This window comes from Cajanus cajan, chromosome 5, assembly GCF_000230855.2.
Source record: "Cajanus cajan strain Asha chromosome 5, NIPB_CcT2T_4, whole genome shotgun sequence".
Lineage (NCBI taxonomy): Eukaryota > Viridiplantae > Streptophyta > Magnoliopsida > Fabales > Fabaceae > Cajanus > Cajanus cajan.
Window position 1 is genome coordinate 50,791,017 of NC_138521.1, and position 26,478 is coordinate 50,817,494.

Here is a 26,478-nt window from a genome sequence, read left to right on the forward strand (position 1 = left end):
TGCACTACTGTCCATTGCTCATATATAATATTGTAGTATTGTTCACATTCCATTCCCCTATTTTGTTAAACTCCGATATGTAAATGATAGTGTCATTGACTTGTTCTATTTTTCTGTTTGTTATCTTTAATTGACTTACTCTATTTTATTCTATTTAATTGAATTTGTTCCTTTATATAACACAAAAAACACTTAAAATTTCAATTTTTAAGTAGTAATTTTTTTTATAACACACGTCAAGAAAAAGGAAAGGTGAAAGATGAAATTGATATCATGATCTCTATAATATATATATATATATATATATATATATATATATATATATATATATAAGATGAATTTGAGTTAGGGCTTTTGTGAGTAGAAAGAGATGAAAATGAATTTTAGCTGGGGGAAGAACCCTCTCAACATATAAACTGCGATCTCTCTCCTTCCCTTGAGTTTGTTACTCTTATCCCTCCTCCTTTTATGACTTAACAATTATTTTATTTTATTTACTATGAATTTTTTATATTATGAAATTAGAATTTTTTTATATTTTAAAAAAAGAAAAAAAATAAGATATTGCAATATATAATTTTTTAGGGTTTAGGGTTTATGCCTCCATTAACTTATTTTTTTAAAAAAGGAAATATCGTTAAAATATTTGTTATAATAATTTATATTTATAAATATCGTTAAAAAATTATCATATAATATATAACTAAGATATCATTTACAAGATTTTACAGGTTAGGGTAATAACCTTGAAAATGAGAAAGAATTGTTCAATCTTCATCATGCGTCTTTAAAGAATGTGGTAGAGAGAATATTTGGTATTTTTAAATCAAGGTTCACAATTTTTAAGTCAGCACCTCCATTTTTATTTAAGACACAAGTAGAACTTGTGTTAGCATGTGCAGCACTACATAACTTTCTACATAAAGAATGTTGTTATGATGAATTTTCAATTGAAGTGGTGGACGAACCTTCATCTTCAATTAAACCCTAAACCCTTGATGGGGTTATTTTATGGTATTTGTCTGAGAGGATATTTTATGAGTTATTTTTATAAGGTTATTACACAAACATACTCCACAATGATGAGATATTGTCCGCTTTGGGCCTTAGCCCTCACGGTTTTGCTTTTGGTCATCACCCAAAAGGTCTCTCAATCATTGAAGTATGTTTGTATTATATAAGTTGTTATTTTTTATCATATTTTATCGATGTGGGACTTGTTTGTATCCCAACAATCCTCCTCTCAAACAAGGGACCTAACCTTTCATGCAGCGAAATCTGTCTTTATATAGCACAATATATTTTATGAGTTATTTATGGGGGTTATTGGTTGTCACCGAATCCAACCTGCGGCTCTGATACCACTGATGGGGTTATTTTGTGGTATTTGTCTGAGAGGATATTTTATGAATTATTTTTATAAGGTTATTACACAAACATACTCCACAATGATGAGATATTGTCCGCTTTGGGCCTTAGCCCTCACGGTTTTGCTTTTTTTCATCACCCAAAAGGCCTCTCAATCATTGAAGTATGTTTGTATTATATAAGTTGTTATTTGTTGTATTATTTTATCGATGTGGGACTTGTTTGAATCCCAACAATCCTCCTCTCAAACAAGGGACCTAACCTTTCATGCAGCGAAATCTGTCTTTATATGGCACATTATATTTTATGAGTTATGAGGGGTCAAACAAGGGACCTAACCTTTCATGCAGCGAAATCTGTCTTTATATGGCACATTATATTTTATGAGTTATGAGGGGTTATAGGGTTATTGGTTGTCACCGAATCCAACCTGCGGCTCTGATACCACTGATGGAGTTATTTTATGGTATTTGTCTGAGAGGATATTTTATGAGTTATTTTTATAAGGTTATTACACAAACATACTCCACAATGATGAGATATTGTCCGCTTTGGGCCTTAGCCCTCACGGTTTTGCTTTTGGTCATCACCCAAAAGGCCTCTCAATCATTGAAGTATGTTTGTATTATATAAGTTGTTATTTGTTGTATTATTTTATCGATGTGGGACTTGTTTGAATCCCAACAACCCTAAACCTTAAACCTTCATCATACTTTTGAGCCTATTATTCAAACCCAGGAGCAAGAGCGAGAAAACACTAATGCTTGGAGGACTAGTATAACTATGGGATATGTGGGTGAATGTTATTTAAGAGATAAGATATTATGGAGAATTATTATTATTATTAATATTTATCTAGATATTTTTATTATTTTTTATTATTTTTGTCTTTGACTCTTTTTAAATTTGAATGTATGAAAAAATTTGAAATCTTATCATATGTCAAAAATTCACAAAAATTCTACAAAATCTCACAGAATCCATTAAAATCTTGATTTAAAAGTCTTACAAAATTCATTAAAATCCTGATTTTAAGTCTTGTAGAATCCTGCAAAATCTTAAAAATCATGAAAATCCTGCAAAATCTTTTAAAATTCGCAGGATTTTTTTTAACTAAAAAATTACTTTAAAATCCTAATCCAATACACCTCCCTAAGTGTGAATCTTTTTTATTTGGTAGAGAGAGAAAATAGAGAAGAGGAAGTGAGCAGCAATATCTAAAGATATAAATAAATAAATATATATATATATATATATATATATATATATATAAAGCAAAGTAAATAAAAATTAACATATAATTGAATTCATTGTAGATTTGATGTCATTAGATGATTTGATCATAGAATAAAATTAATAGATGTGAGCTGACAAAAAAATACATAGATTAAAAGAGGTTTAAAAAAATTAATTAGATGAGGTATATTATACATGTTAATATATATATATATATATATATAGTTTTGTTTTTGCTAATTTTTCAATATTAATAATATATAAACACATGTTTAACTAAATATAAAATAACTTATTAATTAAAAGGATATTTAAGAGTAAAAATTAAAATAATACATGCACATACACATATCAATTTATATAATTAAATTTATATATTAATATTATTATATATTTAAATTTTCCATTTTAAAATATATGTTTATAATTGATGAAAATAATAAATTTTTAATGATAATAATTAGTGTGTAAAATTATTTAAGCTTTTAAAATTTTATTAGTTATTTTTTTGTTATTATGTTTTTCAAGTTTTTATGATTATTTTTTGCATTTCCAATGGAAGCAATTTTAGACGGATAATTAGTGGGAAACTTTTATTGAAATAATCATATTTTCTCACGAAAAAAATTCGTGGTTAATCTTCATCAAAAGTTTTAAAACAAATTTTTTTGTCAAATATCTATCATTAATATTCGTCTTGATTTTCTTGACGGAAAAAAAATTCATCAAAAGAATATATTATTAATGCATATTTCTCGACAAATATAGATCCATAAAAAGATATTTATCGATAATTAGTTTTTTCTTGTACTGTATGTCGAGTTAAACTATGAATTAAATAAGTCGAACTATACACAACTCAAGTTCAACTCATTTATTTATCGAACTTAATCTTTAGTCCAAGTTTCAACTCATTTGATTCATGAACCAAATTTAATGAGTTAATTATTGAATTAAGTTTTGAACTATTTTCGAGTTAATTTAATTCATTGTCACCTCTCATTAATAATAAATAGTCTTTAACTTTAAAATAATTATAAATCAATACACTTAAATAATTTAAAAAGAGAAATAAAGTAATTTATTAAAAGAATATGAAAGAGATAAATAAAACTTAAATATAGTTATCTTTACTATTAAATAATATATAAAAAGAGAATAGAATACTAATATAAAAGAGATAAATAAAACTTAAATGTAATTATATTTATTATTAAACTTCTAAGTATAAATAATTATCTTAATTATTCTAACATTAAAAATATAATAATGCATATTAAAAAATTAAATTATGAAAATGCCAGGAGACCAAGGGCCATTATCCTAAGTACATTTGTCCCTTTTCACAACGGCAAGAGTTTGATAAAAGGTCGCTCAAACTTCATGTTCCTCCATTTATAGCTTTGACAACCCGAAGTTCTAAGACACAAACCAAAAAATGAGCCATAGGGAGAGACCAGGTCCTAAAATCCTAATTACTCTAGCGATGAGTATTGCTCACCAGAAACAAAGCTCAACTATTATTAAAAAAAATTATAGGGTCTTTAAGTCTTAGCCTAATAATTCCAAATTATTTATTATTTAATTAAAAACTTATAAAATAAAATATTTAACAAACACTAGTAATAAATTAAAATTAACATGGACCATTAGAATTTTTTCACGGGTGTCATCGTATGGTTAACACTCCTTTGTGACCTCCATTAATTAGGTTCCTATACATTTTCCAAAAATAGCATTTCATTAATGTTGTGATGCATGATCACATATATAATGCACAAGTACTTTATGAAGGATATTCATACATCTTATTATATGTTATGCCCTCATTTATATTCATTTACAACATACCAAGACATTTCATTGCAGTCAGTTAACATGTATATATACATACACATTAATTAACATTCTTACATATGAACAAGCAATATACACAACATTAGTTTCAATTAAGAAAACTCATTAGACCAATGTTATATCAACAAGGACTCCACACTTAGCGCATATCATCTCTTGCTTGGTCATAATTAAAAGATCAAAAAGTAGGTATTGATTTTGATATAAAAAAATTATTTAATTAAAAGTAATGTATTTGACATTTTCCATTTCTTGCTTGGTCATAATTAAAAGATTAGAGAGTAAGGATTTCTTTTGGTATAAAAAATATTTAATTAAAAATAATTGTTGGGATGCAAGCAAAGCCCTACATCGTTTAAACAAGAGGATGGACATGAGTTTATATTAGGGATGACAAATATACCCGTACCGGCGGGTAATACCCGAACCCGTCCCGACTTTGACGGGGAATACCCGGTTTGATCGGGTACGGGTACGGGTACGGGTATGTACTTACTCGTCCCGTACCCGTACCCGTATCCGTCCCCGTTTCTATTTTTAATTTAATACTCACTTTTAATTTAATTATATTAAAAAAAATTAATATTTTTTTATGTGTGATTATTTATTATAATATGAGATAGAAAAATAACTTAATTATGATTATAATATAATAAAAAAAATAATTTAAAAATATATTTTTTTTACAAAAAATAAAAAATAAAAAAATTGACGGGTACGGGTACGGGTACGGGTATACCCGATACCCGACGGGGACGGGGATGGGGATGAAAACCACATACCCGACGGGTACGGGGACGGGGACGGGGATGGATTTGACTCGCGGGGACGGGGACGGGTATCATAAAACCCGTACCCGCTCCGCCCCATTGTCATCCCTAGTTTATATACACACAGTTGTCTCCATTGGTTGAGAGGCCTTTTAGGTGGTGTTCAAAAGCAAAATCGTGAGTGCTTAGGCCCAAAACAGACAATATCTCCCTTGTGTCGAAAGTCTTCCTAACAGTAGGTCCATGTGGAAGAGAGGGTTCCCAGCATGAGTGAGCTCTATGGGGCCACCATCGGATCGAAAGTCTTCCTAACGGTAGGTCTATGTGGAATCGAAAGTCTTCCTAACGGTGGGTCCATGTGGAAGAGAGGCTTCCCAGTAACATGGAGGGTTAGGAGGCGTGTCCCGCTGTCATGAGGGAGGTCATGATGGAGCGGCGGTGCAAGCACTCTGAGTATGAGTGAGCTCTATGGGGCCACCATCAGATTGAAAGTCTTCTTAATGGTGGGTCCATGTGGAAAAGAGGCTTCCTAGTAACATAGAAGGTTAGGAGGCGTGTCCCGCTATCATGAGGGAGGTCATGATGGAGCGGCGGTGCAAACACTCTAAGCGTGAGTGAGCTCTGTGGGACACTACAGGGGGCAAAAATCGTGGTCCTTTGTTTGAGGGGAGGATTGTTGTCTCCATTGGTTGAGAGAGGCCTTTTGGGTGATGTCTAAAAGCAGAACCGACATGTGTATATTTGTGGTAACCCCCCAGTACACAACAATAATGTATTTAACATTTTCCAAAAATAGCATTTCATCAATGTTGTGATGCATGATCACACATATAATGAACATATATAGTCACAAGTACTTCATGGGGGGATATTCATATACCTTATTACATGTTATGTTCTAATTTATATTCATTCACAACATACCAAGGCATTTTATTGCATTCATTTATCAACATGTATATATTCACACACATCATTTAACATTCTTACATATGAACAAACAATACACACAACACTAGTTTCAATCAAGAAAATTCATTAGGCCAAGGTTATATCAACAAAGGCTCCACATTTAGCGCATACCACCTATTGTTTGGTCATAATTAAAAGATTAGAAAGTAAGATTGTTTTTTATGTAAAAAATATTTAATTAAAAATAAGTATTTAATATTATTTAACATTTTCCATTTTTTGCTTAGTCATAATTAAAAGATTAGCATATGTAAGGGTTGTTTTTGGTATTAAAAAAATATTTAATTAAAAAAAAAAATTTAACATTTTCCAAAAATAGCATCTCATTAATTTTGTGATGCATGATCACACATATAATGCACATGGTCTCACAAGTACTTCATAGAGGATATTCATACATATTATTACATGTTATGTCCTCATTTATTTTCATTCACAATATACCAAGACATTTCATTGTATTCCTTTGTATATCTTATACAACACATCATTTAACATTCTTACATATAAATAAACAATACACACAACAATATTAGTATCAATTCAAAAAAACTCATTAGACCAAGTTGCCAAGGTTATATCAACAAGAACTCCACACTTAGTGCGTACCATCTTTTGATATAAAAAATATATTTAGTTAAAAATAATGTATTTAATATCTAAAAATTATAAGAAAACATTTAATATTTTCTTATATTATTTGTATGATTTATAGTATATTATATAAATAAAATATTAAATTACAAAATAGTGTATTTAACATCTTACAAATTTTTGCGAATGACATAAAAAAAGTTTAATGAATATTTAATAAATTCTTATATTTTATGAAGGGAATATTAAATTAAAAAATCAATGTATGTGGCATCTTAAAAATCATTAATGAATTTTTAATATCTTCTTATACTTTATGAATAAAAAATAGGATTAATAAATTAATATATTTGATATCTTCAAAACATTAATAAGTATTTATTATTTTATTCATTTACTTTTTATAGTTTTTCATTACTATTAAATGGTGTAAGTGGGTAACTATATTTAGGAGGGAAAAAAAAACTAAAGTGAAATTCTTTATATAAGTTTGGTATTTTTAATTAAAATTGGAATAAATTTATATTATCGAGATTTGCATTAAATGTAAATGTATGTCAATGAAACAAAATTTTAATTTTAATTAGAGAAAAATTTAACCTTATTTAAAGAATTGTACATAAGTTTTATAGAGTTGGAAATGAGTCGAGTTGAGTTAGTTTGGCTCAGCTTAACTCAACTTGATAATATTTGACTCAATTTATAATTTAACTCGAGTTTGACACGAGCATTTTTTTTTTAATTTGAACTCGACTTAGTTTAGGCTTACTAGTACCTTAAGCTTGAATAACATGAATTAAGACTCAATTTTTTTTAATCTTATACATCTTAAAATTTTAATGTAATAATAGATTTTAGTTAAAATGATATTTAATTTTTTAAAAATAAAACATAACTTATTTTATTAATTTTGCAAGATTACAAGGTATAACTCTAAAAAAATATTATTACAACTAAAGTCTATAAAAATTAAAACTACTTCATGTTATATAAAATGATAGAAAACTCAATCTGTAATCATGAAATTTTAAAAGTGTTCACTTTTATTTTTATTAATTTATAATTAAGTTTTAAAAACTCTTTCAAATTTTAATAAAATAAAATTAAATAAAAATTTATTTATATAAATGTATTCATTTTCTTAAAAAATGGGTGAAAGACTTGGTCATTCTTATTCTTATTTAGTACCACCTTCAATCCTAAAAATAAGTAATAACTTGATGTTTTTCTTCTTCTTTGATTTTAATAACAAACAACAATCATTAATTTTTAAAATTACTCAAATTATATATTAAAAATAAATTACTCAAGTTATATATTAAAAATAAATTATTCAAGTTAAATTTCTTTTGTATCCTTCATTTATTATTTACTTTATTTTTATATATACTCTCTAATAATTAATATTAAATATAATAATTACTTACAATAAAAATATATTTTGAATATAACTTATATTTATGATAAAATTAATTAAAAATAATTACATTAATTATTTTATGTTCATAATTTACTCTATAATACTTATAAAAAAAATTAGTGTGTTTATATTTAACATCTTACAATATACATTTTCTCCATTTAACAAGAAAAATTAAATGTTGGAAAAGAATTTAGTAAAATCTTTGTTATACTTATACTAATAAAATGTCAAAATATTTTTACATATGGAAACCAGACACAGGGTGGCAAATCCTGGCGAGTGTATTATTTTATATATTTATCCGCCATTGCCTATGGCTAGTGCTAATGAGTAATGCCAAGTGCCAATTCGATTCCGCACTAAGCTTCATATAAAATTTAACCATAACAGAAAACCGTTACGGTGAGACTCTGTGCTGCGCAAGCTTCACACACACTCACCCTTCTATCATTTTCCGCCGCCGCAGATGATCACCGCCAAAGCGCCGCCACCGCCATGTAGCACCGGATTCTTCCGCCATATCGAATGCGGACCGGCGCCGGCGCCGGTGAAGCTAGGGTTTGCGAAGCTCTGCGGTACCAATGTCGCCGGACTGTACCGCGGCCGCCGAAGCCTGGTCCTCCGCGGTGCGAGATCGAAGCCGATTAAGGCGAAGGAGAACGCCGGCGCTTCTCTGATCGATGACTGGTTCAAGCCAATTAAGGCTTCTGACGCAGAGGACGGTGCTGCTGCATTTTCTGGTACTGTGATTTTCGTTTTCAGTTCACTATTATGATCTGGAATCTCGAATCTGGAATGCGTTTTTTGAAATGCAAATATTTGAGACTCGTTGTTATAGGTAATTTTTTTCAAAGAGTTTCGTTATAACGTAGAAGACCGTGCGGGGAGGATTTTTGATACATTCGGAATCTTAAACCTTTTACTTTTATTTGAAAAAAATTAAAAATGAAAATGGTGTTTGTTTGTTTCCATTGGTCACGCGCATTCAAATTCAACTATATAATTATTAGGAAGGGAACGATGGCGAAGTAAGAGATTCCTGTTGAACCATTTAAAAATTGTACAGCTCAGCTAGGTGGGTCATAATCATAATCATCATTCAGTGAATTAGTGCCGTGTAGCCATAGCAAGCAACCTTTTTCATCTATCATGTTGTGCCAAACACTCAATTTAAAATCGATGCATCTATTCGCCCAAAAATACGAACAGATTCTTGTTGAGTGGCTCTTGATAGCTGATATAGCCTGCTAAGGTGACTTTTCAGGTAAGCATCTTCATCGTGCTTGTAGATAATAGAAAAATGGTGTTTTTTACTTTTTTGCTCCTATTCGTGTTGGTCTTTAAAGGCTTGAAATATTGAGTCTTCTACAGGTTACGTGAAACAGGATTTCTATTGTGAAATTTTTGTTTGAGTGAAACTGGAAGTCTCGTTGACTTTGATGAATTATTATTGTGTGAGGAGACTCACGATTAAATATCGATGTATACGTATGGGTAGTTGACATTTTTCTCCCTTCATTTAATGCCTACCTTTGAAGCGAATAAATATATGATTCTTGAGGGAATTAGGGCTCAAATTTTTCAGAGTTAACCAATCTATTATCTAACTAGGTAAAAATCTCCATCAGATGTCGAATGTTGGGAAGTCGACAAACATTATGTGGCAGGACTGTCCAATTCAGAAACAAGATAGACAGCAGCTGCTTCAGCAAAAGGGCTGTGTTATATGGCTAACTGGCCTTAGTGGATCAGGTTTGTGGCATTTTTTATAGTTATTGTATTTGTATGTCTGCTTAGTTCATTTAATCAAGAGAAGAGCATGGTTGTGACTTGTGAGGATTCTGAGTGCTATTGGTGATTTGGTTTGTAGCTCTGGTAGGCTTCAAGTGATTTTGTTATATGTTGTCTGACGTCTTACATTCAATGATCGGTAGAAACAGTGACCCAAGTTTTGGTACATGCTCCTTTTTTGTTACTGTTTATGTTGTTATATAAGTGATAGTTCAAATAATGCAGTGTCCTGTTTCTCCACTTCATTTCTTCAATCTATTTGTAACAACAGTTGATAATTTTTTGCCTGAAATCATGAAATAAACACACTAATTACTCTACCAACTTTTATTGGTTTAACTAGTACTACGGTTGGTTCTCAAATCTCAAGGGTCTCGAATACAAGTTTTGGATTTGATAAAAAAAGATGTTGGAAAAGATAGCCTTAATATCAAGGTCTTGAGGGAGACTAGTTTTCGACAAAACTGATAAATACTTATGTCAATACCATGGTACCAAAAAATTAAACACACTAATTATTCTTCAATTTTACTAGCATAGTAATATAATGTAGCTGCAGACTTGCTTACTTATTGCATGGAAGTTGTAACTGATCTTGGCATAGGCTAGTATAGACCCATAATAGGCACTTATAATCACCCAACACGTAGTTCTACTATTTTCTATCAGATGAATCATGAATTAATTAATCTCCTTTCTCGAGTACGTTTTGGTATTGAAAAATTACCTTAGCAATTTATGCTGTTGAAATCTCCATAGTGTAAACTACTGATTTTCGACTTGGGTACCTTACAACCAAGATTTACTTCTTTTGTGGTTCAAGCTCAACTTTAGTTTAACACACATTCATGTGAAATAAAAGTTGAAGTTGTTTTAGCCCTAGATCAGCTACCCAGTCAGAATGAATTTTTCTTTGCTTAACTATGCTACAAATTACATAATTAAAAGTATAATACAAGTTATAGAGTGTATTACATGGTAGATCCTTATCAAATTATGATTACTGTGCTTGCCCCTTATTTGTTAACATAATGTATGAGTATCTGCAGCAGCTAGGTTGGCAGCGAGTATCTGTTTTTATTTTCAATTTATTCTATTGGTGATCTTATTATATATAGATTGAATTCCATACAAGCTAAAAAAAATTGTAATGATGTCTTGAAAATTTGTAACGTGTAGCATCTAGCATGGTGTTGGCCGAAACAATTCATAATTGTTATCAAATATAATTCTACAGATGAATGAGATGAAAGCTCGTGTGATGAGTTTCTACATATATCAGGATATACCGTTACTTTTCATTCTTCAAGAATCTACATATCATTACTCCCTCCCTCTCCATATTAATCATTACCGATTGCAGGAAAAAGCACTATTGCATGTGCTTTGAGTCGAAGCTTGCACTCCAAAGGAAAACTGTCTTACATCCTTGATGGTGACAATATTCGGCATGGTCTAAATCATGATCTTAGTTTTAGAGCAGAAGATCGTTCTGAAAACATTCGAAGGATTGGTGAGTTTATCTAGACTTTTCTTTTTTAGCCTTGTCAATTCTTTCCCCTTTATCTTCCAGTTATATTATATTGTTTTATTAATAGTCAGACATCACAATTTAAAAATTTTCAGGTGAGGTGGCAAAACTCTTTGCAGATGCTGGTGTTATTTGCATCACTAGTTTAATATCACCATACCGAAAGGATAGAGATGCGTGCAGAGCAATACTTCCAAAAGGAGATTTTATTGAGGTAATATTCTTATTGTGGTGATCCAAATAATACACGTAGTTTGGCATATGCTATTAGGATTTTGTACAATTATTGAAGAAGATATTCTTCATAAATCGTAGCTAAACAAGGCTTTTACACATTGCAGGTTTTCATAGACGTTCCATTACATGTGTGTGAAGCTAGGGACCCAAAGGGACTCTACAAGCTTGCTAGAGCTGGAAAAATCAAAGGTATGGTGACATAAAAACATTGTAGGGTGTCAGTTCTCCTAATGAGACTGAAACTGAATGATTATCTGGTATTGTGCAGGTTTCACTGGTATTGATGATCCATATGAACCACCGTGTAGCTGTGAGGTGTGTATTTGTTGCGTTATGTGTGTTGGTATTATTACCAAGCCCAACCTTGAGGGTTGGAAAAGGGGGTTCCATCATTGACAAGGGTCCAAAATTAAAAATATAACTAATTTTTCAAACAAAAATTTACTCTTTTAATGTTAATTTTTATTGGTTTAAATATATTTTTAGTATTTTAAATTTAAAATAATTTTTTTTTTGTCCTTCAAATTTAAAATCTTTGTAATTTTCAAAAATCTTGTTTTAATCTTTTAGGTCACTAATAACACATTTGAAAGTGATAAATTAAAACAATTATATAATATCATTCGGGTTTAATATGATGTTTTCATTAGTAGGAACACTACTAAGTAAATTTTATGTGACAACATTTAACAAATTTTCTGATAAAATTTGAGTATAAGGATTAAAACAAAAATTTTTGAAATTAAAGGAACTAAAAAATTGGTTTTAAGTTCGAGAGACTAAAAGCAAACTTGCCTTAAATTTGAAGGACTAAAAACATATTTAAGTCATTTTTTTGTTGTTAAATTTTTAATTAATTGACTACAAATTCTAAATTTTTAACGGATTAAACACTTGTTTTTTCCTTAAACATTGAAAAAACTTTCTTCATTTTCTAAATTTGTGATAACAAATACAACTTTTTTCTATATAAAAGATGTAAAACTTAAAAGAGAATTACACTTTTAACATATTGAATAATAAGAGACCCTTATGATAAATTGTGTATTTTGTTTTTGTAAGTGATGGATACAACAATAATTTTATAGAATGGATTTTGTTGATGATAAAAAATAGCATAGTTTATTTAAAAAAATTAATACATATTTTTAAAGATTTGTTAAATTCCTATTCATAGTGTAAAAAAAAGTATTTTTATTACAATTACATGTTTATTTTTTTATATAATACATATTTAAATGAGATATTTATATATAAGGGGTCCTTATTTATTATATGGCCTTGCCTTGAGTTCACAAAATGTCAGGACCAATCTTAATTATTATACTAAATTTTTCTTAACCATTTTTTTTATGTGCTCATGATAACTCAGTAATTAGTTTATATAATTTGGTTTGAGAATAATAAGATTGTCTCTGTGAATGATAGATGTGGTATAAACCAAAAAAAATAAACGACAAATCTGTCACTGATAAGTTGGTAACCGTGTGTTCACCAATAATTGAGTCATCATCGACATCAACCATATTGTTAACGAATAACTGAGTCATCATTAACCGGTGCAAAAATGGTGTAAAAACTTAAGCGTTCAAATAGTTACCGAATAGCAAATAATGTCCCTAACTGCCTAATACAATTGAAAAATTTTAGTTCTCTTTGCCGGGGATCTAACTTGGAAGGGTAATTTTGTTGTCTTATGAACAGGGTAGTTTATTTTATTCTTTCATGTTTTTTAGTTTCTTTTCCTTTTCTTTGGTTTCTCTGATCTAAGATATATGGGTCAGAAGCTTACTATATAAACCATATGCCACAGTAACCGAGCCTCTCGCTTTTCCTTTGAAACTTCTGCTGAACTTTCATTTCTGGGATTCTCAATCATTTTTTTCCTGTTTTCCATTTGATTAATTCCACATATCATTTTCTTTTCAAAAGACTGAGCCTTCTTAATCTTGCAGATAGTATTACAGCAGAAAGGAGGTGATTGTCAGACTCCTAGTGATATGGCTGAAATAGTGATATCCTACTTGGAGGAGAATGGATACCTGCAAGCTTGACTTCATTTTAAAGTCTTTCTTTGTTGATTGCTTTAAAGAAGCCTTTCTTGTAACCTGTAGTTATATTATGCATAATGTAATTTTTGGTGCATAAAAACTTGTTCTTTCCAATGAATAATTATTAGATAGTCATGGACTATTACATGTTCATGGTTTCAACTAATCTCTACGTAACATATAATAGTTGAGTTTTTAAATTTATGAACAAGAATTAATAACACCAAGACTATGAGTTATGTAGAGATTGGTTGGGACCATTGTAGTCCAGGCCATGTAATAATTCTTTCCTTCAAGCAGTAAGGAAATCATCGTTTCCTGCCCATCTGCTTCAGGACTAAATAAAAAAGGTAAAGCCATGAGGAAGAACTAGTTGTCATTGGTACTGCACCTAGGAATAAATTATTAGTGTATCTGGTTTGTATCTTTTAGCCAATAATTGGTGGTGGAATGTATAGCGCATGTGAAAATCTGTGTCATTTCAATTAATACCCAATAGTAACTGGGAATGCTTGTCCTTGATATTTCTGTGTCGGACACCGCAAGGAATATACATTTTGAGGTACCAGGACCCAGTAAATGATGCTTCAAAATCAACGAACGTTGGCTGACTTTAGAAATTAAGCAGTAGTCTGTCGAGCAAGCCATTTCTTTTAACTTACAAGTGAGGAGTTATACTTGGAAAAGTTGACAAACTATTAATTCATGGTGCATGTAATGTAAGAAGCGTAAATTCTTATGAATCCCAGGTTCAGGTTACTAATGAATTAGTGAACAGGGGTACTTGTGTTTGGTGAAACTTATTGCTTTCAAGGTGGTAATGAAGTTTGAACCGGAGGGAGGGGGGTTAGCTGTTTCTCCGAGTTTTCTTCTTTTTTTTTTTTTTTTTATCTATATAAGAATCGGAGGTTTACAATAACTCACTCAAGTATCTAGACTCAATTGATTATCTGTTAAAAAAAACGATTTAAATGAAAGAACTGCACATTAAAGTCCGCCATTTTCATGGCCGTGTGATTGAAAGTGGTTTTGGAAACGAGTTTAGGATGCAGTAACTACATAAAATCATTAATCATGTCATTACAGGAAGGAAAAAAACGCAGAAGCTACTCACTAAGTTGTGCATAAGATGGATTGCGTGGCGCTGGATGCAAATGGAAACATGCGGATAGTCGGCATTTGTAATGGCATGTAAGTTGAAAGGAATGGTATTTCTGGTAATCCAGAAGAAAGAGAAAATGGATTAACTATTGGATGGTAGTTGCGAAAATGCACTTCACCAACCACTCCAGTTTATCCACGATTCATTAATGATGTTATATGAGCAATGACTAATGACGTGATATGTATAAAATCTACATTTGCCCAAAACAGACTTGGCTAGGATTTAGTGAAAACTAAAATGATAGATTTATTGGACATGATATCCGAGAACCAATAATTATTACATCAGAAAGAGGCAAATGCCATATCACCTTCCCCTCGTCTATGCCTATGGCTACTACGAATAGACAACAAACACAGCACCAATGTCATGGTTACGGACACCGCAGCAGAGGCCACAGCGTCGAAAGTGTAGGACCATCGCCGTTCTTGTAGAGCCCAAAGCGTTCTGACGAAGCCTCCAACGCCGTCTACCACCATTGCTAACACTTGTGGCATGCTGAGAAATTGTGGGTTGGGAAGTTGCAGCAGAGAGAGGAGATAAAGAGACGGTTGGTTCCGCGATATTTCCCAAGTTTTATCTTATTCAAGGGCAAAGTGGGGACAGGAGCAGCTACCCACATCGTAGTACGTGTGTATTGGGGAATGCGAAGTGGATGATAGAAAGATTTACCAAAGCAGCAGAAGAAGAGTAAAGTTATGTAGTGCTTGCGTCTCCTTAACTACAAATTTATGCCATATGGCATCCTAGTTGGATGATGATGTGTTTAGGATTTCTAAAGAATGAGAAGTTCACTTAAATGTATAGAGAATTACAATTGATACCATACAAGAATTCAGGAACTAAGGAGTTTTAATCGGAGTAAATGTTTTTATCTTATTAACCCCTTATTAGTAATTTCGTTAATACACACGTTCAAGTTGAAGAGGAGGTATATTGACATATATGAGAATGTTTGAAATCCAAGTAAGCTAAATAATGGTAAAAACCATTGATTTTTTTATCAAGTTTTGAACTCGAACGAATGACTATATGTTTGTTTCTTAGAGTGCCAATAAATACAATTAGTCCCTAAGGAGGTGCAAAAGGACAATCATGCTTCTCCTAGTTGTAGGATAAACAACAAAATCAAAATCACTAAATCTATCTAACACAAGGTTATCGATGACGGATAATTGTCTATGGCGATGAGACCAAAAATTCTTTATAATTCTATGGTGGATGCCATGGCGGCTTATGACGGACGTCATCGCAGACAAAAAAAAATAAAAATAAAAATATTTTCATATATTATATACAAAGAAAATAGTAAAACAATAAATAACAAGCAACAAAACTAAATTAAAACCAACATAATATCAACTTAAATACTTAAATATCATAACAACAATACCATAATTCATTAAGTCTCATAACATAATTGATTAAAACACAACAAAAAACAGAGAAAAACAAGAGTACAAGAAGCATTTTGCTAATCTAATCATCCTCCTCCTCTTCATCATCATTCTCCTCCTCTTCCTCAATGTAATCATTCTCTTCATTGAATACCAGAGGGGCATAGCCTTCAACTTCTTCACCTTCTGAATTGTCAAAGTTAATATTTGGCAATTCTTCCTCTAACTCCTCACTAATATCTTCTGAATCTTCTTCAACAACTTTACCTTTTCCTTTCCTAGTTGAAGAAGACACTCCTTTGCGTTTTTTAGAAACTTTTTTAGATGATGCTCCTTCCCCACTTGGAGGTTGCTTCCTTTTGTTACGCCTAGTATACATTAGAGGCTCTCCAACCCCTAAAACATCATAAACTTGATTCCAAGTAAGTGGATCATTTCCACCAAAAACCCTATCATCTAGAGCTTCAACTTCATCATTATCATCCCCATCCATCTCTCCAACCAGTCATTCATTACATTCATCAATATCATTAAGGCTAATAGGATCAACTTCATCCTTAAGATTGTATCTTCGCATGAGTGCTTGATTATACTTAACATAGACCAAGTCATGTAATTTTTTATGATCAAGCCTATTTCTTCTCTTAATATGAATCTGCAACATTAAATTAAATAATTAAGTAAATATTTTAAAATATTTGGAACTAATAAGACTCTTCAAAAGCAAATTAATTACTTGCTCAAAGACGCTCCAATTACGTTCACAACCGGATGAACTATAAGTCAAGCTCAATATCTTTATGGCTAGTTGTTGTAAATTGGGGGTTGATGAACCATAAAGTCTCCACCATTGAGTTATAAAGTCAAAAGAAAGTGTGTTAAATATGGAACGATTAGTAGAATAGAAGTTTAAAACTCTTAAAGGTTTAGTTTCTAACCCGGTGAAACCTTTTTCCTCATTGCTATAGCAAGTTCAGTCCCAAACAATTCTCATACAACTTTATAAGTGTGTAGCTCCATCATGATTTTTTGCTCCACTTGCAAATGTTTTACCAACTTATTCATGCTTACATAAAACTCTCTTATAATCTCACTATCAAATTCCATTTGAGGGTTGTCATAATACATCTCTGGATTCAAAAAATGACCAGCTGCATGTAATGGGCGATGAAGCTGAACATCTCATCTTCTATCAACAATTTCAAACACGGCTTTATATTTGGTCTCATTGTTATTGAAAGACTTCATAATAGCCTCTTTTGCCTTATCCATAGCTTCATATATATAGCCCATAGCTGGCTTTTTCTCACCATCAACAAGTCTAAGTACTTTTACAAAAGGTGCCATGACTTTAAGTATGTACACTCCATTCCTCAAAAAAGAAGGCATCAAAACAGGTTTACATGTTTCTCTTCCTTTTGCTTCCTTTGATAATTTGTTTGAATTCCACTCATCCGAAACAAACATCTTTCTTAAATTTTATTTTTCTTGGTGGATCCTTTCCAAAAAAAGAAAGGATGTTGCAAATCGAGTCACCGCATGTCTCACTAGCTCTCTTTTGTTTGTATAAAACCTTAACAAACTTAGGGTGCTTGAATGGCTATAAATGAAGCCAACAAGAGAAATTGCTTGTTGAATTGTTTTCTTGATATTTGGAAGCTTCCCAATGTCCTCCAACATTAAATCTATGCAATGGGCTACACATGGGGTCCAAAAAAATTTCTTCCTTTTTGCTTCCAACATCTTGCCAGCAAGAACATAATTACTCCCATTATTCGCGATGACTTGGACAACTTTTTCCTCCCCAATATCATCTACAATAGAGTCTAGTAATTCAAATAGCTTTTCTCCGGTCTTCACAAAATTAAACCCATCAACAAATTTAATGAACATTGTCCCTACAGAAGAGTTCACCAAAAAATTAAAAATGCATATTTGCTTCTTGTTCGTCCAAGCATCTAACATGATGGAACATCCAAAACTAGCCCAATGTTCCTTTTGACTCTTCATCAATTTTTCAGTATACTCTCTCTTTTTGGAGAAGTGGAACTCTTATCTCATGATAAGATGGAGGTCGCAAATGCGGTCCAAAAGATCCAATAGTTGTAACCATGTCACGAAAGCTCTCCAATTTGATCATGTTAAAAGATGGTCCAACTTGAAACCAAAACCGACCTATATATTGGTAGACCCTTGCTATGGCTTCTTTGTCACAACTCTCCCTTATATTTATTTGTTTCAAATTGTCCTTCTTTTTTTTTTGCAATTGCTGTTTCCGAACGTTTACAAAAAAGGTCAGTAGGCCTTTTTTCGTAGCAACCTTCTTCCTTTCATTGGTCTCAAGTGTCTCTACTTCTAATTCGCTTAAATCTCCCTCCAATGTATAATCTTCACTACCAAAAGTCACATCTTCCATTATTTTTTGGCATGACTCACTTTCTTTCATCTTCTTATTTTTCTCAAGTGCCCACAACTCATCTTTAACCTCTTGTGGAACACTTTGACAAGGTGCAACATTTCCCTTCTTTCCCATTAGATGTTGCTTTGCTCTTGTAATTCCTCCTTTCATGATTTTTTGACAATAATTACACATAATTTCATTTGTATCATTGTCTTTGGTAGGATGACAATGTTTCCATCCTATATCTGTCCTCTTAACAGAGTTTGAGGATGTTTGACTTTGAGTTTGAGGATTGCTAGACATTGTCCTAAAAATAAAAATAAGAAAAATAATAAAAAATTGAAATTTAAATTGAAATAATTAGTAGAAGAATTAAGATTAAAAAAAATTGATCTTGCAAATGCAGCAACAAACTCATTAAAAATTAAAAAATGACTCAGAGGAGTAGGAAAAAAATAAAGGAAGAAGGAGGATTAAAACTGTAGAGGAAAAAAAACTTTCAGGTTTTAAGTCGTTAGAGTTGCTCGCCGGAGCGCTAGACCACCATGATTCAGGTTGCCGGCCAGAAACAAGACCAAAGGGTGGTGGGTGACGGTGAACGGTGATCAAAGGAGGTTTTGAACAACCTTCTTCCTGTTCACGCGCACATCATGGTTCAAGTCGTCAGAGTCATGGACCACCGCGGTTCAAGTGGTTGGTCGGAGAGGTGGCCAGCGAGTGGTGGGCGACGGTGGAGGAACATCAACGGAGACAGGTTGAAGAAGGTAGATGAGTTGGGCGAGTGGTGGTGGTTGTCGTGCCTTCTTATTGATGAACCCTAAAACCATTAAGGCATGCTTATTGGGCCTAGGTCGAAGCCCAAAACTGGCCCAGACACTGTCCGCCATCGCCTTCATAGCGGAACAGCTCAAAACAACCATGGCGGCCGCCACGGCAAAAATGGCGGACAGCGCCACAAAACACCATTTTTTGGATGGCGAATGGTGGCGAGGCCCGAAACCACACCGCCATATCGTTATAACGCTATTATAACGGTTATTCGATAACCTTGATCTAACAAAATAAAAACTTTGAGCAAAATATCAAAATCCAAAATCTTGAATTCTATCCGAGCATCTTATATACACTTGTAACTTTAAGGTTAAATAAGGTAGGAGCATAGGAGTGCTGACAAGCTTGATTAATATAATGGATGATATTAGATTGAATGAAAGTTAAATATTGCAAGTATTATATGATCACAAGTATATTGGTTGTCCAAGCAATAAAAAAAACGGAAGTTATCACAACCACAGAGATTGTGAGTTAACAATGAATCAACAAATTAATTTAAACTTTTGATTTGAGAATTACAAAAGAATTGAGAAATGAAGAATTTTTATGTTTTTGGGTTTAATAGAAATAAAAACACACTTAACAATTTTAGAAAATCCAATTAATTAAAACAATTAGGTACTAGAATCTCCTTATTTTTCTTTAAGGGATGTTTGGTACATAAAGTATTTGTTATAATAGAAATAAAAACACACTTATCAATTTTAAAAAATCCAATTAATTAAAATGATTAGGTACTAGAATCCCCTTGATTTTCCCTTAAGATAATTTACTTCCCTTCTACATCTCTTGCTATGCAATTCGCATTCAACATCTCTAATTTAGTTTATCCCTAATTCCTGATGTGATAAACCATTTATTTCCGATTATGAACCCTAATTTCTTGGGCAAGCAAAATTAGTCATAAGTATTAAGAGAAAATTTACATGGATGCATACAATTTATCCTTGTCCTTATCCTAAGCTTAAGCACTATACGATTATTGAATTGGAACAATCTAAACAATGTAAAAAACATAAGAGTGTTGAATTGTGTTTAGAAAAGTTTTATGCAAATCTTTTTTGAAAGAACAAAGTTTCACTTGAACAATAAGATAATGTATAGGTTTTCACAAAAAAAAAAAAAAAAACTTGTTTAATTTCATACGATTACAAAACACTTTGTATCTTGATAAAAACATTTAAAAATGAAATAAATTAAAGCACAATTCAAGTTAGTAAAGATAAAGAATAAGAGAGAAGAACATACAAAATTTTTATACTGATTCATCTCAACACCTAAAACTATATTTAATTCTTAACACACTACCACATTTTGCTATAACTTTGACAAACCTCTTCAATCTCAATCCAAGTATTTGATTTGTCTCTTCAAATAATAACCTAAGTATTCAAAGTTTGAGCTAAGCTTCAAACCCAAGTATTCTTTAAGTCAAAGCCTCTTAAGGCTTCAACTAGATTTCTCTTAGAAATCGAAATGGTAATATGTAATATAATTAAGAAATATCAATCCAAAATTTAATGTGCATACAAAATTATTGAATTTAATTTAAAAACAATTGCTCATTTTGAGTAAGTGAATCATCCATAAGATAAATGTGATTTCCTATTTAAATAATGATGGGTAAAAAACGGTTAATCACTTCATGATCATGGTCATGGTGGTGAAGGGTTTGGGAAGAGAAATGAGTGAGAATGTGTGTAGTTATGATTGGGTATCGAGGTTGGGTGAGGAGGATGGGCAAGAGAAGAAGGGTTTGGTGGTAGGTGGTTGTGTGAGAGAAAGAGGAGGGATTAGAGGATGAAGGAGGTCTAGGCAGAGAGAAGAAGAAGTAGGGCGAGAGTTGGTGGTGTGAATAGCAACATGGTTGGGGCAAAGGGAGGGGACAACAGCATTTGGATCATTGAGGAGGAGGGAACAAATGTCAGAGGAGGACAAAGCGTAAATAAATAATTTAGTGGTAGATGTAGCATATAATCTATAAACATAAAATTAATCTAATGGTTAAAAATTATGGTCCACCCTAACCTTACCTTAGTCCACAAAATAAGAAATTAATGTATAGTTTATTTTACTTAACCATGTTACTGACTTCGTCGATGACTAATCTCTGTTGGAGAACTTGAGTGGCTACCGGCCATTGGGTCTCCCCTCCCAACCATATTTTTTTTCATATCCAAGACTCAAACCTGAGTCTTACTTAAGGTAACCAAATTCAGTACCATTCCGACCAATGATTTGTTGGTAAATTAATGTATAGTTTGAAATCCAACAAATTTTTTTTATGCTTAATATATCCAACAACTACTCTTTTTTTGTGGCCAATAATCCAACAAGCATAAACACACTCATTCAACTTTCACAAAAAACAAACTAATCAATGGACCCAAAAACACTCCGAAGCCCACCAATGGGTGTCCCCACCAGGTGTTAAACAAACTTGGGAGGCAATCCCTCATTCTCAAAGAAGAAATAAACGTCTCAATTGTCTTGGTCTGAATAAAGACCCAAATATAAGTGTCTTGATCCTCATGCATAGCAACTTATTAACATTTTCGGAAATTTCAATATGTGAAGATTGTTGTAGCAGAATAGTGAGAGGAAAAAAGAAAAGAAAAAGCTTTTCATAACTACATTACAATTCTAGAACTACATTATTTCGGGTACAATAAGCTCCCCTAACAAATCAACAAAGCTAATCAACCATCGAGTTATACATAAAACTAGCATCAAAGTTAAGAGCATGGAAAGACATAAGTCAGCATCGATTTTTAACCTGCATCTCCTTGGCCATGGAAGGCAGCCACCTCTCTCCCCTAATCTTTTTCAAATTTGCAACTCTTTCCTCTTCTCTCTTGGCTTTAGCTTTTGCTGCTGCATCTTTAGCTTCTAGTCTAGCTAATGACTTCTTGTATGCATTGTTTGCTGCAGCTATTACGTCTATCCCATCAACAGCAACAGATCGAATCCGTTTTCTAAACTGTTGAGGTGGCACAGTCATTAAGAAAATAATCAAATATATATATATACACAAAACAAAAAAAAAATGAAACATTGTGCACAAGGACATTTTTAGATTAATTAACTGTTAGACCTTCTTTGATTTCTCCTCAATATCTCCTCCTGGAAGTATTCTAGGCCGTTTCCTTGGTGGTTGAGGTTCATCTGCAGCCATATAATGTAAAAGCCTAAGCCACATATACAAACACAATTCGGTAGCATCTCAAGATCAATCACAAAGTTAATAATTTTTTAACCCTTTTACACAATACTTTTACTCATAATGGATTATTTTGAATTTCAATCATAAAACTCACTTAATGGATGTCAATGTCAAAAATAAAAGTCCGTCTTGCATCAATATGGGCTGGATCCATATCGTGGCGGTGGCAATATGTGGCACTGAATTCAAACTTAAATGTCGTGTTTAGTTCCTCAAACCAATAATTTGTGAGAAGTTGTCATATCACAACCAGTAAAAGAGTTTTTTACAACTTTACTCAACTTGAGTGGTTTTTCTATAAACATGTGCTAGTATGACTCTGAATTTCTTCATACTTCATAATTACATGGTCCACTTGATAACCTGGACCAGTAATTCTGGTTCAGTTGGCCAACCAGCTGAGCAAGACCAAATTGCCAGAAGTCATGGCAGAGGCCCCAAGCATGCTGCAGTGCTGCTCTATGGCTAGTGACTCATCCACAATGACTGACAATTTCTCAGTGGTTAACGACCTAACAGATGGATTATTGAAATGCAGCATCACACAGCAATATATCACAAAGTAGCGTAAAAATTACTCTAATCTTCTGAATTCTGAGGTCAACAAAAGATTGCAGATTGGAAAAAGAGATGAATGGCATGCTGATCTGGGCTCCACTTAACAACTGGCGCTGGGTGCGTGTGTGCACTATTCTGAAAAAGTAGTACTTTTTGCTAACACTAAGCTACCAGCAGCACCAGAAGCTGCTTTTACCCAATGCAGCTTTTTTCATATTTCAGAGAAGTTCTCAATTTTCATATTCAAGTCAAGAGCAATGGTGACTAGTGACCAACTGCCACCAGCACCACGTAAAGCCAACTTACCAATGTTACCATAGCAAGGTAAAAGCAAACAAAACTACCCCAAATCTAAAATCAACCCTTTATAGACATAACAAACAATTGCAACAGATCTTAACTTAAGCCAAGGTGGTACCACACACTTGCTTACCTACGTGATCAAACACTATTCCTGGCTGAGCATTTTTAAACAAGCGAATGCCGCATTCCTCGATCTTGGGATCCTCATCCACGACAGGGACAGGCTTCCTCACAATCTCTATCGTATTTTCCAATATTTCATTCAGAAGCTTTTGTGCCTGTCAAGAACATCCACAGTATATATATCCATCATCAAATAGAAAGACCAGAAAAAAGAGATGGGGACAATGGTACACTGCAAAAGTCCAAGCGAGACCCGTAATGAAATGATGTACAGTAATTTGGATAAGAAAAATTAAAAGGAAAAAAAAAAAAAAAAAAAAAAAAAGGTGCTGCGACTGCAACAACTAACAAAGCAAGCTACTACATTTTCAGAAATTGAACCACCCCATAAACCAAATTGAAACCCCATTTGAAAAAAGATGCAAACTTGGTTAACAAATCTACATTTTCTGTAGTGGGCATGGCTAATAAGAGTAAGCGGCCAATTCCTAATATCTTTTTAAATTTTTAACAATATTAATTGGAACCTTCAATATACTCTCTCACACACTAACCTATAAACAGAAAAATGAGTAATTGAGAGGGAGACCTTGAGTTGGTAGTGCTTAATCCGTTGCGTTTTGAGGTTGTTGTCATGATCGTGATGATCATTTGGGTGAGTGCGTTTGGTAATGGAGGAAGAGACGTAGGTGGTGGTTTGAGCAATGGAATCGATTGCTGCTCTCCAAGATGCGTCACCGTCTTCTTCGCCACTGCTGCTGCAATAACCATTGGTGGGTTCTCCCTCTCCCATGCTTCGCTTTCAGGTTTCGTTGCACACAACACCATCATCGCTTCAGAAAGCAGGGTCTGCATAACATAATTGGGCTTTCTTAGGCCCAGTTTGGAATCAACTACCTAGTTATGCTTATTTTTATTTTAGTTTTTTTTAGAAAAAGAATTAGGCTTTTGAAAATCCTTATCTGAATTTTTTCTATCGTAAAAAAACTTTTGTACCAAAAGTGTGAATCAATGCAGAAATGTTTCAGTTTAATTAATATTATTAAATTTTAGTCATAGTTGTACCAATGTGTTAAATATTTCTTAAAAAAAATTATTCATAGTAATCGTAATCAACTCGTATAAGATTGTTTCTTAAAAAAAAAAGTATTTGTATTTTCTATAGAAATATGACGTTAATCATGAAATTACGGAACAATGTATTATTTTGGTTCTTAAAATTGATTCAACTAGTACTTTTAACTTAAAATTTCAATAATAGAGCAAATTATACTATTTTCTTTTTTTAAAAAAATCTTCTAAATTCACATGGAAGTACAATATAATATGTTTTATTGGATAACATTGAGTGTCAATATATAACATATTTGGTTTTAGTTTTGGACGTGGTTCGTGATTTCTAAAAACTAACAGTTATAGCTTTAACATCTTAAAAGTATTTTTTTTTTATTCTCAATGAGTTTCCAAACGCTAATAATGTATTTATATCAATTAAGAAGGTTATTATAAAAAAAAAATTAAGAAAGTTATTACAGGAGGATTTAAATCACCAATCTCCTTATTATATTTCAATTGGTGTCCACAAAAATAAAAAATATTGAGATATCATTTAAAATATTTACCTATATTTTTTAAATTATATTATTTGCCCCTATCGCTATCCCTAATTAGGTGAACTTCCACTCCCAGTGACTTCTATATGAACATCTTCTCCTTCAAGTTGTGAGCTTCAACTTATCAACTTTTTTACGGAGTCTGAGTTCTGTCTACGGCCACAGGGGATAGTCCAACGAAAAAAGGTCTTTGATTCACTTGAATCAAGCTGCATCCTAATTCTTTTATATCCATTCACAACTTATCACAAATGTATCATATATTTACCCCACGACCATGACAAGTAATATGTGCTTATGGACAAAACAAAAGTGACACAAATGAATGTGTACATGGTAGAGAGGTCAACAAATATTTCATCAAATCAAAGAGGGATAACATGAAGTAGTATATTATATATGAACAGACGATAATATTTTTTTAAAAATTAATTGAATCTACCTAAATTATTCTTATAATATTATAAAAAGACTAACAGTTGCTCGACATTTATAGTCAAAGAAGATTTTTACGTAGAGATTGATGTACTTTAGACGAAGAAGCTCACCTAATTTAGGAATAAAAATAAGGGCAAATATATTAATGTGAAAAAAAGTTCAATGAATTAATATTTTAAATGATGCAATAATTTTTTGTTAGTACAACATTAGTGACAAACCCAAAAATTTTACACTACTAGAAAAGTATTATTTTCCTGCGAATTTTTTTGCAAAAAATTATTCGCAGAAATTTTTTTCGAATTTATTTGCGAAAAATAATTTTCAGATATTTCTTACAAATTTTGCTACAATTTTAATGATCATAGAAATTTTTTTCCATGATAAAAAATTTGCAGAAAATATATAAGAATTTTATTTTGTTTCTTGCATATTTTCTTGCAAAAATAAATTCGCAAGTAATGTTTATTAAATGGTAGAAAAATTTTGCAGGTAACTCTTCTTACGGATTTTCCTGCAAATTTTAATCCGCAGGAAAAATAAAAAAAAATTTAATTTATAAGTTTAATATTTTAAAAAAACTTCAAGTCTCA

General features: G+C 32.0%; 3 protein-coding genes across 8 annotated transcripts; 1 reads left to right on the forward strand and 2 right to left on the reverse strand.

Annotated features, from left to right (window-relative positions):
- Positions 1–8,525: 8,525 nt before the first annotated feature.
- Positions 8,526–14,352, forward strand: APK4 (adenosine-5'-phosphosulfate (APS) kinase 4). 6 transcript variants are annotated; one of them, XM_083075334.1, is made up of 8 exons: positions 9,047–9,484; positions 9,592–9,708; positions 9,832–9,972; positions 11,375–11,524; positions 11,638–11,756; positions 11,884–11,968; positions 12,048–12,094; positions 13,735–14,352. In XM_083075334.1, the coding sequence occupies exons 2-8, from the start codon at positions 9,660–9,662 to the stop codon at positions 13,831–13,833; spliced, it is 690 nt and encodes a 229-aa protein (XP_082931460.1). In that variant the 5' UTR covers positions 9,047–9,484; positions 9,592–9,659; the 3' UTR covers positions 13,834–14,352. The 6 variants fall into 6 exon arrangements, with proteins under 6 accessions (XP_020235022.1, XP_029130507.1, XP_082931460.1 ...); XM_083075333.1 differs by having other exon boundaries at positions 9,059–9,484; positions 9,592–9,714; XM_020379433.3 differs by lacking the exons at positions 9,047–9,484; positions 9,592–9,708 and adding an exon at positions 8,526–8,960.
- A 2,131-nt stretch (positions 14,353–16,483) lies between these two features.
- LOC109811781 (uncharacterized) lies at positions 16,484–19,171 on the reverse strand. The gene is made up of 3 exons (XM_083074514.1): positions 17,892–19,171; positions 17,464–17,543; positions 16,484–17,362 (listed from the first exon to the last, which is right to left on the reverse strand). Exons 1-3 carry the CDS (start codon positions 18,400–18,402, stop codon positions 17,069–17,071), a joined length of 885 nt encoding a protein of 294 aa, XP_082930640.1. The 5' UTR covers positions 18,403–19,171; the 3' UTR covers positions 16,484–17,068.
- A 2,914-nt stretch (positions 19,172–22,085) lies between these two features.
- On the reverse strand, positions 22,086–24,694 carry LOC109814905 (uncharacterized). The gene is made up of 4 exons (XM_020379429.3): positions 24,424–24,694; positions 23,842–23,989; positions 22,722–22,792; positions 22,086–22,607 (listed from the first exon to the last, which is right to left on the reverse strand). Exons 1-4 carry the CDS (start codon positions 24,625–24,627, stop codon positions 22,386–22,388), a joined length of 645 nt encoding a protein of 214 aa, XP_020235018.1. The 5' UTR covers positions 24,628–24,694; the 3' UTR covers positions 22,086–22,385.
- Positions 24,695–26,478: the final 1,784 nt, after the last annotated feature.

Coding starts and splice junctions, on each gene's coding strand:
- APK4 (XM_020379433.3), top strand. CDS start 8,687: ATGATCACCGCCAAAGCGCCGCCACCGCCATGTAGCACCGGATTCTTC. Junction 9,973..11,374: donor AACTGGCCTTAGTGGATCAG/GTTTGTGGCATT, acceptor TACCGATTGCAG/GAAAAAGCACTATTGCATGT. Junction 11,525..11,637: donor TGAAAACATTCGAAGGATTG/GTGAGTTTATCT, acceptor AAAAATTTTCAG/GTGAGGTGGCAAAACTCTTT.
- LOC109811781 (XM_083074514.1), bottom strand. CDS start 18,402: ATGAAGAGTCAAAAGGAACATTGGGCTAGTTTTGGATGTTCCATCATG. Junction 17,544..17,891: donor ATCCTTTCTTTTTTTGGAAA/GGATCCACCAAG, acceptor CATTACATGCAG/CTGGTCATTTTTTGAATCCA. Junction 17,363..17,463: donor AGATTATAAGAGAGTTTTAT/GTAAGCATGAAT, acceptor TGGGACTGAACT/TGCTATAGCAATGAGGAAAA.
- LOC109814905 (XM_020379429.3), bottom strand. CDS start 24,627: ATGGGAGAGGGAGAACCCACCAATGGTTATTGCAGCAGCAGTGGCGAA. Junction 22,793..23,841: donor AATAGTGTTTGATCACGTAG/GTAAGCAAGTGT, acceptor ATATGGCTGCAG/ATGAACCTCAACCACCAAGG. Junction 22,608..22,721: donor TTGAGGAGAAATCAAAGAAG/GTCTAACAGTTA, acceptor CCACCTCAACAG/TTTAGAAAACGGATTCGATC.